The 19,011-nt window shown below is 43.6% G+C and overlaps 1 protein-coding gene across 1 annotated transcript in view; it reads right to left on the bottom strand.

Moving 5' to 3' along the window:
* Positions 1 to 19,011, bottom strand: part of ATP2B3 (ATPase plasma membrane Ca2+ transporting 3) — a 201,986-nt gene that overhangs the window by 56,423 nt on the left and 126,552 nt on the right. The window contains exons 5-7 of the mRNA XM_040442396.1: positions 11,288 to 11,545; positions 10,920 to 11,045; positions 8,039 to 8,164 (exon numbers count right to left, since the gene is read on the bottom strand). Coding sequence (XP_040298330.1) covers positions 8,039 to 8,164; positions 10,920 to 11,045; positions 11,288 to 11,545 — 510 coding nt within the window. The remainder of the gene's footprint in view (positions 1 to 8,038; positions 8,165 to 10,919; positions 11,046 to 11,287; positions 11,546 to 19,011) is intronic.

Raw genomic sequence — 19,011 nt, 5'->3', positions numbered from 1 at the left:
GAGAGCGGTGATGTCACTGATGTAATATATCGCCTATATGTGGACAGCGGTAATGTCACTGATGTAATATATCACTTATATGTGGAGAGCGGTGATGTCACTGATGTAATATAACATTATATGTGGAGAGTGTTCATGTCACTGATGCAATACAGCGCTCCAGATGGCGAGCAAAATGGTCGCCAATGTGCCTTAAAATTTGCAGATGGCGACAAGACTTGTCATAGACTACAGGCCTGAGGTCTATTTGGTAGTGAAATCCCAGCGCAGGCAGGCGTGATGATGTCATCACGCCCGCCTGTGCCAGGACGCGGTGAGGTGTGCGCGTCTGCGTTGCACCATCCCTCGCCGTACCAGCAGCTAGTGAGCGCCAGTGAAAGGAAACAGGTGAGTATAAGATTTTCTTTTTCTTTTTTTTAAGGTGTGGGAAGGCGGGATCCAGGGGGCCCAAGTAAATTCTTGCCCAGGGTCCAATCAATATTAAAGACGGCCCTGAATGTAATGAGTGGAAAGCACAGAGCACAGCAATGACACTGCTCTCTCTCTCAGAACTGCAAAATACGGCAAAAAATGGCTGCTGGGGAGGTTCTTATATAGTAAGGGATAGGCAACTTTCTATTGGTTGCTAGAGATGTTGCTAAGCTCAGACAAAGACATTGCAGCCTTCTCATTGGCCCACAAGCAAGAAGCAGTGAGGGATCATGGGTTCCGATGAAAAAAAAAAATCTAGACTATTCGAAAATACGAATATATAGCACTATATTCTAAATATTCGCGAATTCTCGAAGTGCCGATATTCGTGAATTCTCGAAGTGCCGATATTCGCGATTCGAATATTCGCGCCCAACACTAATTATAGAGTGTGTTTCTGTAGTACAGAGACAATCCATTGATTTCAGTTGAAAATTGTGCAATACTTCATTTCACCTGCGGGGGCACTGCAGAGAGATGAGACACTTCACGGTGAAGAACTTTACCTAAGGCGCCTTCTGTAGAACTTTTCCCTAGATTTCCCTAAAAAAAAAATACCCAATCAAGAGGGGCTTAAAATTTTTGTGACTATCATAAATCGATAGCCCTGATCACAGCACCGTCCAGTCGATCCTTCCTGCGCGTTACGTTTCCGCCAGCTAACTTTAGAACATTTTGTCGATGGCTCGCAATGGAAGTCAGATTATTCACCTAAGGAATGTGCGTCAAGGACTGTGTGTCCAACCTGAATCTTTTTAACGCTACCTTAATATTTTTAAGCTGTAATTGCAAGTGTTCCACTGGGAAGTGTGAATATTTTTCAAATCCTCATATCCATTTTTAAGCTGCCAGAGTGCCCTACCGAGACGGCATTGTTGTCACACAATTATGTTGCTCAACGGAGACCGCTATTCGACCATCAGGCCTCTACCAAAACAACGCACCTGAGGCGTATAAATGCAGGCCCACAATAGGAGCCCTGTCAAGCCTTCTCGCTGCAACAGAACACACCCTGTTGTGTCTCATTCCTCGGTTATGAAGTGGGCAGGCAAGAATGAGTAGCCTGATTGGCTGAGGGCCTCCATGCTGTGATCACGCCATTGTGCGGAAATAAACGTTTAAGAGGGAGAAAAAAAAAAACGTAGCCGTAAGGCCATTCTTCCACTGAGAGGGACTGATCAATAGCAGCTTACAGTAAAATAATATACAAATGCATATGAATGGTAATGGGAAATCGGTAAACGTTTATTGACAAACAACTGGTGAAGGATAAAGGGGTCCTCCGACCTTCATCAACAAGTATTGGCCCTGAGCGAGAATCTTGAGTAATACAGCTATAGAGTGCTGGATTACTTATTTGCAGAGATCTTCTGTAATTGCTATGTACTTCTAAAGCAGAGAGAGGGCAGTGGAGGAGGGCTCCTGCTGCAGCCAGCTGCCTTACAGAAGGGACAAGTCTTAAGGCTTTCGACAAGCCTGAATATAAAATGGTAAATGGTACCTGAGTAAAAATCTTGGGGAGTACAGATACACAGTGTTTGATTCGTTATTTTCCCTCTATGGATGGGATACACATAATTGATGATTATTAATATAACAGCTGAGAGAACACTCAAAGGTCTTTTCATCCTATGAATGGGATATATCCATACATCATTATGACAGTTTCCTTTATAAACAAGCACTACCACCCCCCACCCCGTTGCAGATGTGATCCAGGAAATCAGTGATCGGGTGTAAGGATTAATATAACAGCTTAGAAAACACAAAAAGGTATTTTCAAATTGTTATGTACTGTTCCTAAAGCAGAGAGAGAGGACAGTGGGGGGGGGGGGGCTCCTGTTGCAGCCAGTTGCCTTACAGAAGGGAAAAGTCTTAAGGCTTTCGACAAGCTTTAAAGGCATATTCCGGTTGGTTAAAGTTATCCCCTATCCACAGGATAGGGGATAACTTTCAGATCAGTGGGGAGCCTACCACTGGGCCCCTCACTGATCATGAGCACGGGGACCCCATACACCCTGCAGCTACCCTGAAATGATCGGAGCGGCCAGTCGAACATGCGAGCGTGCGTTGCATTCATTTCTATGGAGTTCCAGAGATAGCCGAACCAAGGAATTCCCATAGAAATGAATGAGCGGTCACCAGCATGTGCGACTGGCCTCTATGGTCATTTCAGGGAAGCTGCGGGAGGTACCGAGCCCCTGGTCTGTAGGACCCCCATTGATCGAATAGTTATCTCCTATCCTGTCCCCTAGGGGACATGTGATCGGCTGACCGCCTATCCCATAGACTGAAAATTTTTCTTTTGCAGCCTATGGGAGATTTACTGTGGAACACCTCTATGGCAGGCCTTGTATCCCCCAAAAGGTCTTAGGCTCCTGAGGCTTCTACAGCAACCGAATGGCTCCCTTGATCTTGGCATGGGGGAGTCATTTGGGCCATGGGAGTGCACCTCTCCCTAGGAAAGACTGCTCAGATGCTGTGTTCGCAATTAGCCACAGCATCTGAGGAGTTAAATGTCCATGATCGGTGGTATTGCTGATCACAGACTCTTACTCTGGGTGTCTGCTGTGTAAAACAGCAGGGACCCAGCGGCTCCAGCACCTGCTCAGCTCCTGAGCAGGCACCATCTTAAAGTGTGGACTTCTGGCGTACATGTACATTGAAGGTCCTTAGGATGTTAAGGGTCTTTTTATGGGCCTATACAAACTGAATTGGGGATAAAAGATTTTGTCAGCAGCATGTCTCCTGGGATTATTTTGGAAGCTACTGATTTTAAACATACAATCACCCAACAAACAATCATTTGCTTATTTATTGGTTGACTGGTGGGTTGTTTAGATAGGCCGATGATTGGCCGAACGTTCCTATGAACGTTCTATCCTTATCATGGGCAAGAGTACTTAATAAATTTGGTTAGACTAGATAATTAGATGTGATTTGGGCTAATAACCAACCAAGATATAAGGTATCATCTAGGTCTACCGCCCAACCAAAGTGCTCAACCCAAACTTTTGGTTAGGAACTGAGGACCTGCCAAATGATGGGAGAGTTCCCTTTGAATTGAGTAGGGTAGTGACATCCACTATGGGTGCTTCATAACAATGTCTAGAGCTCGTGCTGGAAATATCTCTAGTGCCTGACTTAAAAATGGTCAATGGTCAGATATCATCTTTACAGACAATTTCACGGTATCTAAAAGTTAACTTCCACGTTTGACTACATTGACGAAGAGCTAATCGATGAGTTCTTGTCGTGGTTACTTCTGGCACATTACCTTTATTCTGAATATTCTCCACTGCCCCATCCTGCTGCTTTCCTACAACAAAAGAGGGGTGACAAACACAACACTTAAACAAAATGAGACACTGCGACGACACAAGAAGACAAGTGAGACATGGCCGGTGGGGTTGTGCTTGGGCAGCCAAAGCAATGAGAAGGACTGATGGGATGGAGACGGAGCTCGGCAGGTTCTAACGAACAGGCAACAAAGTGAGTACACCATAATTCAGGTGCAGGTGCAGTACTATAATTTGATTATTTAAATGCAGGCTTCTATATATTAATTGGCGTATGGAACTGAGTGGCTTTACTAAGACTGGCTTTTCACGAGCAAGTCTTAAAACAAGTACACTGAAAAAAGTTGCACCAAATTAATTAAATAGCGCATGCCTCTTAATAGATATGCAGCATCTTCGCCAGACTGTGCAAAAGAGATTGAAATCAATGCTTGATATCAGAATTTAGGACAAATTTTGGTATAAATCATAGTAAATCTGCAGAATAATAGTGTCACCACCCCCCGTGCCCACTTTTCTCACCAGCTTTTAAGTGGCAAGAGAATTAAATAGTTGAAACTTTTAGCACAAATATGGCATGTGCTCAAATTTTAGACTTTTATACACCAGAAAACTGGAGTTGGCCCACCTGGCCCTAGGTGGGACTTGCCCCTATCTCCAGAAACAGGCTGCTGAAGTGAAGGAGAACACACCGCACTGAGAGAGGGCTCATTGCTATGGGAGTTATGAAAATAACCAAGCACCGGCTAGGCTATTTCCGACAGTCCCATAGCAGTGAAGGACTGTGCACTATTCATTCCCCCCTATGAGACTTCCAAGAACAGCTGAGCACACTTGCTCGGCTACTTTTGGAACTCCCGTAATGATGAATCTAGAGCACACTGTGCATGCGCAGTGTGTTCTCCTTCACTTCAGGATCTGAATTCTGGAGACAGAAGGAGGTCCTTCTGACATTGATGGCATATCCTAGCAATATACCATCAATCAATGACCCAGATGGGACAACCTCTTTCATAAATTTACACTCAATAGGAACTGAATTTAATTCCTAAGGAGCTTAAAAATGAGTCTCAAAGATCCTCACAATCATTGTCGGACTGATGTCCCTTTGGCCCACCAGAGGAAATAATTCTGATGGCCAAAACTCTGTTTATATAGGACCTAAAGAGTCCTGTTATATTAGGGGTCCATTATTGTCAGAGCTTGTGCCCACCGGAGGATCCTCAGATACTCTGGTGGGCCAGTCCGACCCTGCTCAGAATGGTACCCATGCTGTATTATATGGCATAACTTTGTACGGGACCCTCGATCAAATGTCTAAGATGCCAGAGCTGATATGATCAACATGATCCAAGCTTGTTAGATATAGGTCATCAACATCGGGAACCTAGAAACCCGCTTTAATAAGAAAATAGTAAGCTGCACCAAATTTAATACATTTGATAACAAGCTCAGGTCTTTTGATTAGCCCCATTTTTTTTTTCAAAAGTGAGGAGAGGATAAAACCTGAGAAAAATTCCCTCCCCCTCCAATGTCTTCTATCTTTCAAGTACCCATTCCATTAGATATAGAAGGTTGCATTTTTGGAAATAAGCGAGGGATTGACGGAACTTTTCAAATGAAATTGGTTATCTTGAAAGCTTTTTATTGGCAAAAAGGGAAATGGCAATAAAGTGGAAATCTAGTAGAGTGTTATCTGTAATTACTTGGAAAAGAATGACGAATAGGGCAGCGGTAATACACAATGTAGAACTAGTGGAGATAATTTCAAGACGAAAAGATCATTGGGCCCCTTAGAGAATTTATCCTGTGTGTATGAAATAAAAATTCCTTTTTCTTTTTCATGTCATGAGATTTAGGAGGAATTACGGTTAAGAAAATGTAATAAGCGTTAAAAATTGTAATATATGTGAATATTGATATAATAAGGAATCATTAAAAAAGGGTGTGAAGTACATATAACCAATTTCAAGACCTATCTGGTTAAAAATAAATGTAGAATATTTTATGTTCATTTTTATTTTAGGTCGTCTTCCTGGAAGCCTAAAAGTAGCCTCAAAGAATTTGCATTATTTAACCTCTTTGTACTGTCACTTTAATGCTACAGCCAATAGCTAGATAGCATTAACAGAGGGGTGTGGGGAGTTGGGAAAGGAACTGGTGAAATAGGAGATAGCTTTACCTTACACAAGCATTGGGATAAAATTAGGACACCTATCCAATCCTTTTTGACCTCAGAATTGTTAACAACATCATATAGCTAAAATAGGATTTTAGGTACCGCTATTGGGTACAGCGCTGCCCCCAACTTTAAATTTGTTTACCAATGTATATATAAAAATTATTGGGGTCATTTATTAAACTGGTGTAAAGTAGAACTGGCTTAATTGCCCATAGCAACCAATAAGATTCCACCTTTGATTTTTGACAGCTCCTTTGGAAAATGAAAGGTTGCATCTAATTGGTTGCTATCGACAACTAAGCCAGTTTGATAAATGACCCCATATTTCTGCTGGATCCTATTACATCTTAAAGATAGTTGAGAAGATTTAGTATGCTCCCTCCTGGCAGCTCACCCTCCTCGGCCCTCCTTATTCCTCTTGTATACAGTGCTGCTTGAGATATTTCTGAGCTCAGAGACCAGTGGAGCAGTCACATAATAGTTGGGTCCCTACAATAATTAGATCTAGAGCTTTAAACCTCCCCTAACTTACACTAACTGCCTAAAAAATTTTTGTGAGCTGCGTGCAGAATCGCCGGTGTATCCTATGAGATGAAGCTTAACCCTTATTTCCCCTGCCTCCTGCTTCTATGAACTGATGGGGAGAAACCTATAAAAAGCAGGAGGAAGGGAGCCAGGCTGAAGCTGTATTACATAGAAATACACTGAGACTCTGCAGAATGAGTTAGGGTGCAGCAGCTGTATCACTAAACCAAATTGTGATGATACTCCCCCCTCTGTCTCTGCGAAGTCAGAGCTTTGATAGGAAATGTAGACTGTTTTAGGAGAACCATATCTGAGGGGAGGAAGGAATCTAGATGGCTGGCAACCCATAAATGGTACATCAATGAAAACAGAAATATACAAGTGCCTCTACATTATTTTTAAATTGAGCCTATGGTGCGCTATGTAGGTATTTTTGTTTTGCTGGCGTGCTTCTTTAACTTCAATGACCAAATTTTTTGGCTCTTGCCCAGAATAACAATTTAAAGGTCTCTCTGTTTGCATAACTCATAGGCTATCAAATACGTGCTGTCTGGATATCGTGTCTTGAGTGGATACATCAGGTGTTCTTGGTGAATGCATCTTACAGTGCTGGGTTTTACTCTCCTAGATATAATCCAAGGGTTTGTGGACCTTGCTCTCCATCATGTTTTTCAACATCCTATTATGCTGCAAATACTAATTTATGGATTTCAAAATTTTATTTTATTTTTAGAAGATTCAACTTTCAACTTAAAGATACCTACAGCTATTCCATAAGAAAACTCAAAGATACTCTCATATGACCCTCTTACTTCATCCAGAACAACCCCGTACGAAATACATTTAAAAAATAACTTTTTTATTTTTGCTGTTTACCTCCATAATTTCAATGACACAGAGCCAACAAAGCAGGAGCGATGGAGAACATGTCTTTGGAGCCATTATAATTAGCAGTAGCCTCTTTGATGAACCAGATGACTATATTGCAATGCATGTCCGGCCATCAGAAAATCTCTTGATATCAAGCAAAAGTAAATTAGTGGCATACATAGGCCTCAATGAGTTATAACATACTAGACTAGTTTGAGCTAGATTTAAGCCATGGGAATGTTGGTAGTGGTAGACCCAAAATGTTCTCCTCCAATATGGGTATTCATAGATCTTCCTTTTTAATGGTCTCCAACTGGTGACTCCCTAGCAGCTGCAAATTACAACATCTGGAAGGTCACAGTTTGGAGACCACTGCTCTAGTGAATGTAACATTGTCTCTTCTTATCCTTGATTTTTTCATGTGATGTTCCTCTACTTACAATACACTGGTTAAAATGCTTACCACATCAGCAATACTTCATTTCATAGTGTTCGGTCTCATTCATTCATTCTATGCCCAATGAAACATTTAGCTAAAAGTCTGCCATGATGCCATGTAGATGCCATGTGCATGTAGACTTTCTTTAGCACTAGAAGTCCAGGCCAGCACTGAAGCATGGAAATGTCAACATCTTGTTTTCTACATGGATATATGGATAACTAAGATGGTAAAGCGGACTGCAAGATTTACCTTTCTTGTCCTTCTTCTCTTCCTCTTCGCCACCAGCTCCTAGCAAGGTGAAAATTATCCCGGTCTGTGAGTTTACACCAACAGCTGTCACCACCATTCTGCCAGACCCCTCCATGACATGGGTACCTGCCAACAAATGACTTACGATGAGTACCTCAGCTAGACAGCAGGAACAAATCTTCATCCCTTTCCTCCTCCTGCCTGGTTCAATAGAGGTCCTGATGTTACGCATTACAGCACAGATCACATTATAAGCTTTGCCAAAGCGTCTGCAGTACAATTATGCTTAATATACCAGGGCTGTTATAAAGGGAGGAAAGAGGAGAGCAGGAGCCAGTTGGGAGGTTCCTGCTGTGTCCACCTGCTGTCTTGGTCTAACTGTTGCCATTGTCTATAAAATTAAACCTTCAGATCATGCAGCGTTAATAACCCATCCAGGCTTATTGAATCAGAGAAGGTAAGGGCCAAGAACAGACATTGTCATCTCGGTCTGAGCAACCTGCACAATTCAGCCAAAACCATAAAAGCATGAGTCGTTTAACCTTAAGTCACCTGTGCAGTAGATTCACCATGTTTACTTCACAATTTCTACATTTTTCCCTTCTAGCCACAATAACTTTAGGGATTTTCGGGTTCTAAAACCCATTTTTTTTATGGGAAATTATGAATGAATAAAAGGGGTTTCCAGGGCCCTCATCTGTTAGTGGCTAAAAAAAGCACCTTTCCCTCTGGAGAACCTGAGAAGATCTGGACATAGTTTCAATAACCGCTGTGTAATACTTCCTTTCTTCTGGAGTAGTGCCGTAAGGATATTGAACATTTCCCACCAGATTCCCTCACAGATAATAGTTGAGTGTTAGGTGTCCGAGTATCAGGACACCCTGTGATCAACTTATCTGTGACCTACAGTAAAATGGACAAGCCCTTTAAAGTTTTGCATTATCCTGATTTACTTCAAAGCAGCAATCTGTATTCCGTGGATGGAGGAAACTTAAGGATGGTCCTGATGTCCAATACAATACAATACATTGTAGGAGCCTATCTACTCGCTCATTATCATTTTCAGGGAATATGTAGTTTGGAAGTTCAGATTCTCTTGTTGTTTCCTGTAGGCATCATCTCCAGGTGTCCTGCTCTGTTAGCTGGAGAGAGCCAGGATGGGGCTTTGAATGTCAATTGAACAACCCTACCCGAATTGCTAATTGGGGGACGCACTCTGTAGCTTCCTGGTAATTTATCTTGTTAGGCCCACCTATGATAGGGTGTCCCAGAAGCAGAGGACGCTCCCCCACCGCTTGACTGACAGGGCTGTAAATCTCGGCTGGGTAGGTTGGTTCTCCACCAATGGGTGAGGTGGGCCCCTGGTATATACATTCCCTTGGCTACAGCTTCCCTCCATCCCTTTGTGTGTGTTTTGTTGAGGAAGAAGGCTTTGCTGATAGGTAAGATCTTTCTGATAATATGACAGAGGTGAAGAGGCACTAGCACCTTCACTAATCGGCTGTTTTGATCAGCTGCAGAGTTGAGATGAGTGCTTTGACCTCTTCATAGTATACCATGCACAGCGCCCGAAATTGTATAGTGGCTGTGCTTGGTATTGCAGCTCTATCCCATTGACTTGAATGGGACTGGGCTGCACAATAGGGGACCACCCCCCACCATTACGATGCAGTTTTATTTTTTTAACCAGGACAGAAAGGTTTAGTGCTTGCTTACACTCCACTTTCTTTTCATGATCTTTTTGCCTATATCCCACCCCAACCATACTTTTTCATTGGACAGGGGAAAAGATGATGAGATTTTTCCTAAAAGTGAATTCAAGGGGTTCTCGGGACATTTAACTAAATTAGTAGTCAGGCGGAAGGAAGACTCTTTTACACAGTACTTACCCTTCCCTTGTTCCCCCCATGCAGCCGTCTCCTCTGCGCGCTGCTGGCTCCTCCACTTGAGTCCTTACCGGATCTAGCCACCTCTTTTCCTGTTCAGCTGCATTATAGTCAATGCAGCTGAACAGGAAAGAAGCAGACGGGTCCGGTTAGGATCCAGGTAGAGGAGTCCACAGCGCATGAGTGCAGAGGAGACGGCTACATGGGGGTAGTGAGGGAAGGGTAAGTCCTATGTAAGAGAGCTTCCTCCCACAGTTTATTACAAACTATTAAGTCATATGGCTGGACAACCCCTTTAAAGGCTATGTACACCTTCAAGGGAAATTACTTTTTATTATTGCATTTTTCTTATTTTTGGCTAAAAATAATTTTTCAATTGATCTTTATTAAAAATATTGAGCCGTTCTGTGAGAATTGTACTTTTTACTTTTACGTTGTGCCGGTCATCTAATAAACCTTATCTAAATTTTCTGAAAGGTCATAAACACTTATTGAAACCACATTCTTATCAGTAAGATATGAACTGAGCTATAATGAGTGTTCATAATGTCAGAGATCATAAATAAGGAGCCGTCAGCTGAGCTGCCTGATGGAACAGAGTGAAAATTTAGATCCTGTTACTAGATAAACTCAAGGCTGCACAAAGACAATGGTTCAAAATTATTCCGATTTTCCGAAAAGTCTGATTGAAAAAAAATTTTGTAACTCAAAATGAGTACAATACAATAATAAAGAAAATTGCACCCAAAGGTGTACATAGCCTTTAAGGTTGAAAAACTTTTTAAAGATGACATTTAACAAGGGAAATGGTACTGTAACATCCCAGGAGGAATAACAGAGCAACATCGCCTTGCAGGTTTATACCAAATGCTCAGGAATTTTTATTTCATGGGGAATACAAGTATTTACTAAAATGCCAATGTCAGGAGTAGTGACAGGAACAAGATGGAAGTAACACGTGACTGTACATAGTTTTTTTTTTCTCACATCCTCACCAGAAAGCAGCATTGGGTCTTTCTCTACAGACTTGCGCACATGGTCTGATTCTCCTGTCAACGAGCTTTCATCAATTTTAAGATCATTTCCCTGGATCAGCACTCCATCTGCGGGCAGCAGGTCGCCTGCAACATAAAAAAAAAAAGATTAAAAAATGAATGAAGCTCATATTCTTCTGCAATATTCATGGTGTTCACAGCAATGACCTGTAGTCATGTGTGAGTCCCACCTGTAGGGGAGCACAATATAGCAGAGGGCAAAATGCTCCCTTGGAAGGGAGTTGCTGGAAACGCGTTGGGTCACTTTTCCACTAAGCAATAGTAATACATGGACTAAAGACATATCCGTCCTTTTAGGACATAATCACCATATTTGATCTGGGCGATGTCTCCCACAATGAGCTCAGCCACGGGAATCTGAACGACTTGTGCATTTCTGATGACAGAGAATCTTTGCTCTTGTTCTATGCGACTCTGCAGTCCCCGGAACTGCTTCTCCTTACTCCAGTCATTGAAGGCGGTCACCCACACAACACATATAACAGATAACAATATGGCGGCTCCCTCTATCCACCCGGCTTCTGATTCGCCGTCATCGTGGCCTCCGCTTTGCACATTTCCACAGTCTGAGAGAGAGAACAAGATAAATACATAAAGGCACAAATGTCGGCTGAGCTTGCATGCAATAAATATTCATGACGTTTAAAGGGCATCTGTCAGCAGTTTTGTACCTATGAAACTAGCTGACCTGTTACATGTGCGCTTGGCAGCTGAAGACATCTGTGTTGGCACCATGTTCATATGTGACTGCAATGCTGAGAAAAAAGATGTTTTAATATATGCAAATGAGCCTCTAGGAGCAACAGGGGTGTTACCATTACACCTAGAGGCTCTGCTCTCTCTGCAACTGCCACGCCCTCTGCACTTTGATTGACAGGGCCAGGCAGTGTAAATGTCATAATGCCTGGCCCTGTCAGTCAAAGTGCAGAGGGAGCTGCAGTTGCAGAGAGAGCAGAGCCTTTAGGTGTAACAGCAACGCCCCCGTTGCTCCTAGAGGCTCATTTGCATATATTAAAACATTTTTCTCAGCAATGCGTGCACATATGAACATGGGACCAACACAGATGCCTTCAGCTGCCAAGAGCACATGTAACAGGTCAGCCAGTTTCATAGGTACAAAACTGCTGACAGATGCCCTTTAATGAGCCAAGGAGGACACAATGTCCTGCCAGGAGCATGCTCAGTGTGTTCCAAACATGTAAATTCCATGAAGCTTTGTCCCAAGGATGATTTGAACCTAGGTCCTTTATGCACTGTAGACCCTTAAAGGGGTTTTCCAAGATTCTTAAATGGAAAGCCTATCCTAAGGATTGGTCATCAATATCTGATGGGTGTAGGTCCAACTCCTGGTACCCCCGCCGATCAGCTGTTTGAAGAGGCCGCGGCTCACCAGTGATCCAGTAATGAGTGAGTGAGGTCACTTTCATCAATCATGTGGCCTAGGCACAGCCCAGTCCCCTTTAAGTGAATGGGGCTGAGCTGCAACGTCAAGGACTGCCACTATATAATGGATGGTGTTGTGCTTGGTATGCTGCAAAGAGGCCCTGGCATTCAACGGAGCGCCGTGGCCTTCTCAAACAGCTGATCATCTGGAGTTGGTCCCACACCAATCTGATATTGATAACCTATGCTGAGAATAGGTTATCAATATCAGAATCTTTAAAAAAAACTTTAAAGTATAAAACAGTGTAGAAGTGGCCATTATGCTACAGACATAATTGAGGGGACTGCACAGAATTATGGAATGTACTTAAGACAACATAGACTGGTAGTAGTAAAACCAGAACTATGCTAACATCACTATCTGCCAATGGACTTGCTATTCCAACCATGAAAAGTGCTCATGGTGATGGTCACTTTCCTTACCCAACATGATAGAACCACCCACGTTAGTTTGAATGAAGTGGCTCACTGGTTGGACAAGTTCTTCAATCTGAACCTGAATAGTTCCCTTGAGCAAGTTATATACCTGCAGACATTGTAAATTTTTTGAAGGACCTATTAAAAAGATGAATTGCCCAAAATAAAGAATTATTGTCCCAACCTTACCATAATTTATATTCATCATTTTGGAGATCACTTTGACATCTCCTGATCTTCGACAAGACCATAAGATCAAATTATCAGTTCATCATTTCTTGTGTCTGCCATTGTCTTCTTTGAGAAGACCACCCCTTTAGAAGACCATTTTCATTGCAATTATGGATTGTCATCTCAAACTGTTTTCACTGTACTCTTTTTTTGATCTAGGACTCTTTGTGAACCAGCACCCTTCTAATGGATCTGCGTGGAAGGTTGCTGACTGCTCTGTAGACCCCCAACTTGTGTTAATTCAAAAGTGAATGGGCAATGACGAAAAGCCTTGAGTGCATGATGTTATTTCACCCATTTCTACTCGTAATCGAGGACCGCGGCTGATCCTAGATATTTTAGTAAACAGATCATTGAACTGAACCCTACAGTCAACAGATTACAGGTATCATCAGATCTTCTCAAGTTCATTATTCTCTCATGCATATATAAGCTTCATATTTTTAGCAAAGAAGAAAGCTGACTCGACAAACTTGGGAGGCCATCCCTTCATGGGTGAATGATTGTAGCGCTTTCTAGGTTTATTTCTTGCATGTACTTGGAATTGTGGAAAACAAAAAGTCCTATTAACCCAGATGTATAAATCGTATCTACTTTCATTCATCAATCTAGCTATGGGCTGTCTGCTTTTTATATTACAATGGTCCCCTAACAATAGGCCGATTACGAGCCCTCGACTTGGCAGCAATCTGCAGAGAAAACAAGTGCTTTATTACCCTACAGTGCCACTACAGGAGAGTAGTGCATGGGCATGAATATATTAGGTCCTCCAAAGCGACAGACACTTTTTGTAGCTGCTTTCTGCTCTGGCTTATGGATGAATGTCCTGCCCCATATATTGACAAATAGGTAGTATAAGATTGGGGTTCCTTGAGCTCACCAGCAGAAATTATTCTCTGGGTCCAACCCTTCCTTATATCATCAATAATGTGTAATAGGTTTTGAATCAAAGACATTGAATATCTCCAAAGCAGCTCCAAATTGGCATTTTTTTTAAAATTCCGGGCCTCTGGGGCTCACTACTGCATCAGAGCCTTGGCCCACCGAGGACCATCTGGTGAGCCAGTCCGATGCTGATAATAGGGTATCTGATAATGGGTTTTCTAAACCAGACAACCATTTTAAGATGAAAAAAAAACCGGAGGTCACCTTTATTTTTTAAATAAATGGGGTTCACAATTTGGAGTCTATAAAATGCTCCAAATCTCTTATATAGGTGGAGTGCATCTGAGAAACAGGGGCTAAAATTGATAATCTTATACTTATATGGAGGTCATCCATATGGGCCACTCTACGGTAGGATATCGATAGAGCTCAACATGAAAGAGTATGCCCCCATCATCCCCTGTATGCCCCCATCATCCCCTCTCTACTACATAGAGTGACACCACCAGATACAGACGTGTGCTTGAAGCTTCAGGGCTCCAATGCAAAACTTGTAATAGGGCCCCAGCTACCATGTGTCAGTTATAATACTGATGTAATCTTATGTACAAGGACCACTGCTCCCTTGGCACCAACGCCCTGACGAGATAACCACATGAACCAGGAGATCCAACCAGTGCCAGATTCGTGGTCACCACACAAACCCCTGGCTTACATTGTATCTGGCCATTTCATAAACCCAGCCAGTATACAGAACAGTGTCAGCCAGGGACTTCCATGCAGGTTGGAGATTCCACAGTGAATGTTATGTGCATATTTTATTGATGTGGCACTACACACAGTATGTAGGTTTCTAGGCCAAGCAAAATAATAAGTTTTGAAAGTCGCTGAGAACTTAACACTTTATTACGGAGGCAGTGCCTATCTTGCTGAGCTTGCAGTTGCTCGTTCTATTTCAAGTTATTCTTTATTATTTAATGAGCCTCTAAATGCCAGAAACCTACACATTCATGTACTAGGAGAGTATCTCCCGGCATTACGGTGTAATGCCCCAGAAAAATGAGGCTTCAAATATATTAGTAGTAGCTGTCACATTCGAGCCTTGGTGCCAGAGTGCGCCTAATGACTCCTCGGCCACAAAAGAAGGCATCAGAATTATAAATTTCACACGATAGGTAGGGGACCCTTTTACAGATTTTACATTGGGGCCCAGCAGCATCAAGTTCACCTCTGAAACCCACCATATTCCAATATATTATTGGAGGTATTAGGTGCCGGCACCAACGTGCATACAGAGTGCGAACACAAGCAGCCTCAGCAGCAGAGGGATTTCATTTTTTATTCTGAGTTCTAAAACATGCTCATACGTCAACTTTTCTATTAAAATGGTGCCCCAAAAATAAGCTGATCACTCAGCGATCAGGGGAACCTGACCGCAGTGATGGCCTTGCGGTTTGCGGCGAACTTTGCGCGTTCGCAATCCGCCGAACATGCGAACATATGGCGATATCCGCCGGCGCCATATTCTTTTGCATTGCGTCGAACTTTGACCCATGACACATCCATCAGGTGGGACAGGACAGCCAATTGAGACGTTTCAGCACATGGACACACCCCCAACCCTATAACAGAACCCGATCTGGCAGCCATTTTACATTATGTGTTTTGCCAGTGGAGGAAGAGGTTGCATTTTGGAGCAGGGACAGGCTGTTAGGAACTTAGGGACACCAAAAGCTAGCTAATAGGGCCACAAAAGTCAGTTTAAGGACTGGTAATGTTCTGCTATCGATAGGTGTGATACACAGAGGGGTGTGATATACTTATAATATACTTTCTAACATAGAAAGTTTATTATAGTGCATTTGTATGCTTCCAGAAAATACTGATTGAGGGCTGCGATCTATCAACTTCTACAAAATAGTGATAGAGGTTTTCCATATACCTGCGTCCACAAAATTACTGCTTTAGGGTGATATACCTGCTTCAACTAACAACTGATTGAGGCCTTCCATATATCAGCTTCCACAAAATAGTGATAGAGGTTTTCCATATACCTGCGTCCACAAAATTACTGCTTGAGGTTGATATACCAGCTTCAACTAACAACTGATTGAGGCCTTCCATATATCAGCTTCCACAAAATAGTGATAGAGGTTTTCCATATACCTGTGTCCACAAAATACAGATTGCGGGTTTTGATATACCTACTTCAAGTAACAACTGATTGAGGCCTGCCATATATCAGCTTCCACAAAATATTGATAAAGATTTTCCATATACCTGCGTCCACAAAATTACTGCTTGAGGGTGATATACCTGCTTCAACTAACAACTGATTGAGGCCTGCCATATATCAGCTTCCATAAAATAGTGATAGAGGTTTTCCATATACCTGCGTCCACAAAATTGCTGCTTGAGGGTGATATACCAGCTTCAACTAACAACTGATTGAGGCCTTCCACATAGCTTCCACAAAATAGTGATAGAGGTTTTCCATATACCTGCGTCCACAAAATACAGATTGCGGGTTTTGATATACCTGCTTCAAGTAACAACTGATTGAGGCCTTCCATATATCAGCTTCCACAAAATAGTGATAGAGGTTTTCCATATACCCGCGTCTACAAAATTACTTCTTGAGGGTGATATACCTGCTTCAACTAACAACTGATTGAGGCCTTCCATATATCAGCTTCCACAAAATAGTTATAGAGGTTTTCCATATACCTGAGTCCACAAAATTACTGCTTGAGGGTTATATACCAGCTTCAACTAACAACTAATTGAGGCCTGCCATATATAAGCTTCCACAAATACTGCTCTTCTATAGGGACTTTGGCACAGGGTCATTTTGAACATGACAGGCAGAGGAAGAGGCAGGCCATTCTGCAGGGGGGGTAGGGGTCGGAAAGGTGCACCAGGCCGGAGCCTAAGTGGGAAGTTGGAGAAGGCGCGTGCGATAACTTCAAAGGGCGCACCAGAGTTGGTTGAGTGGCTCACTCATCCTTCCGCTTCTGCACCCTCCTCATCCTCTGTATCTGCACCCTCCTCACTCTCTGCTGTATGCACCCCCAAAGACACCACCACCACCACCATAGCCCCTCTACTCGAGTCAGGGGAATTATTTTTCCATCCATTCCCAGACCTTACCGATGCGCAGCCATTCTTGGCATTGGATCAGGAAGAGGAGGTAGCAATGGCCGCCACCCAGCGGTCTGATGACAGCACCCAGATCAGCCCAAGGAGGGTGGTCCCCGCTGTTGCTGCCTACTCTGAGATCTCTAATGTCAGTGGTGGTGAAGGTGACGATGATGACGTGTCGATGGACGTCACATGCGTGCCCACAAGAGAGGAAGAGGAAGGGAGTTCAGAGGGAGAGACGGAGCAGCAGATAGGGAGGAGGAGGAGAAGCAGGCAGAACTTACAGTGCACAGGAGGCAAAAAGCAGACTGCAAATGTATCTGGAGCGAGCCATCCACCATGCACGGTCAGTCGGTCACATCTTGCGCTCCCAGGATGCCGGAACATGGCTCCGCCGTGTGGGCTTTTTTCAACGTGTCAGCTGCTGATAATAGTGTTGCCATCTGCAGCCTGTGCTGTCAACGCATAAGTTATGGTAAGCCCAACACTCACCAAGGGACGACCGCTTTAAAGAGGACCTTTCACTAGAATAAAACATCTAAACTAACTATACAGACATGTAAAGCGGCGCCCAGGGATCCCCCTGCACTTACTATTATACCTGGGCGCCGCTCCGTTCGCCCGGTATAGCCTCCGGTATCTTCATAGTTAGGCACCACCCAGGGGAACCTGCCGGCGTCTCATTCTCCCATGCTGTAGCGCTGGCCAATCGCAGCGCTCAGCTCATAGCCTGAGAGAAAAAAAAGCCTCTCAGGCTATGAGCTGAGCGCTGTGATTGGCCAGTGGGCGCCGCTCTACATGTCTGTATAGTTAGTTTAGATGTTTTATTCTAGTGAAAGGTCCTCTTTAAGAAGGCACCTGGCCTCCCATCACTGAGCCCAGTGGGAGCAACGCCGTCAGAACCCACAAAGCCACACTCCTGGCGCTCCACGTCCTGCCTCTTCTACTTCTTCATCTCCTCTCTCTTCTCATTTGTCCTCCACTCCACCTTCCACCGTGTCGTCATGTTCATCTGGCACAAGGCAGGCTTCCGTGGCCCAAATGTTCGAGCGTAAAATTTTTTATTATGACACTGGATAATCCTTTTGCCCAACGGCTGACCGCTGGCTTGTCGGAACTGCTAGCCTGCCAACTACTGCCATATAAATTGGTGGACTCGGAGGCCTTTAGAAAATTTGTGGCCATTGGCACACTGCAATGGAAGGTCCCCAGAATGAAATATTTCTCCCAGAAGGGCATCCCTGAACTATATGGCCACGTTCAGCGGCAAGTTAATATATCTCTGGCACACAGTGTCGGTGCCAAGATACATCTGACCACAGACACGTGGTCTAGCAAACACGAGAAGGGAAGGTACATAACTTTTACTGCCCACTGGGTGAGCCTTCTGACGGCCATCAAGCATGTAACCCGTGGCACCTGTGTGGATTTGGTGTAACCGCCAAGGATTGCATGCAGGCCTGCCTCTTCTTCTCCTCCTCCTACTCCATCCTCCATCTCCTCCTCGGCTGACTCCTCCTATTCGATGTGCCAGGTGAGACATTGCCATGCTGTTCTGCGGCTATTGTGCCTGGAAGCCAAGAGCCACACCGGTCCTGCACTGCTTTCAGCTCTGCAGTCACAGGCCAATCAGTGGCTAACCCTGCTCAATTTGACAGTTGGTAAAGTGGTGTGCGACAACGGTGCCAATCTTCTGAGCGCGCTGAAACAGGGCAAAATGACACACGTGCCGTGCATGGCACACATCCTGAAATTAGTCGTGCAGCGATTTGTTGCCAAATACCACTTGCCCTTAAGCCGTCTGATTTGTGACTGCCCAACGCGCTGGAACTCCACCTTATATACACTGCGTGCAGAATTATTAGGCAAATGAGTATTTGGACCACATCATCCTCTTTATGCATGTTGTCTTACT

The sequence above is a fragment of the Bufo bufo genome, chromosome 8, assembly GCF_905171765.1.
Source record: "Bufo bufo chromosome 8, aBufBuf1.1, whole genome shotgun sequence".
NCBI classification, from domain to species: Eukaryota; Metazoa; Chordata; class Amphibia; order Anura; family Bufonidae; genus Bufo; species Bufo bufo.
The sequence above is the reverse complement of the archived record's forward strand: the minus strand, read 5'-3'. Positions and strand labels throughout refer to the sequence as shown.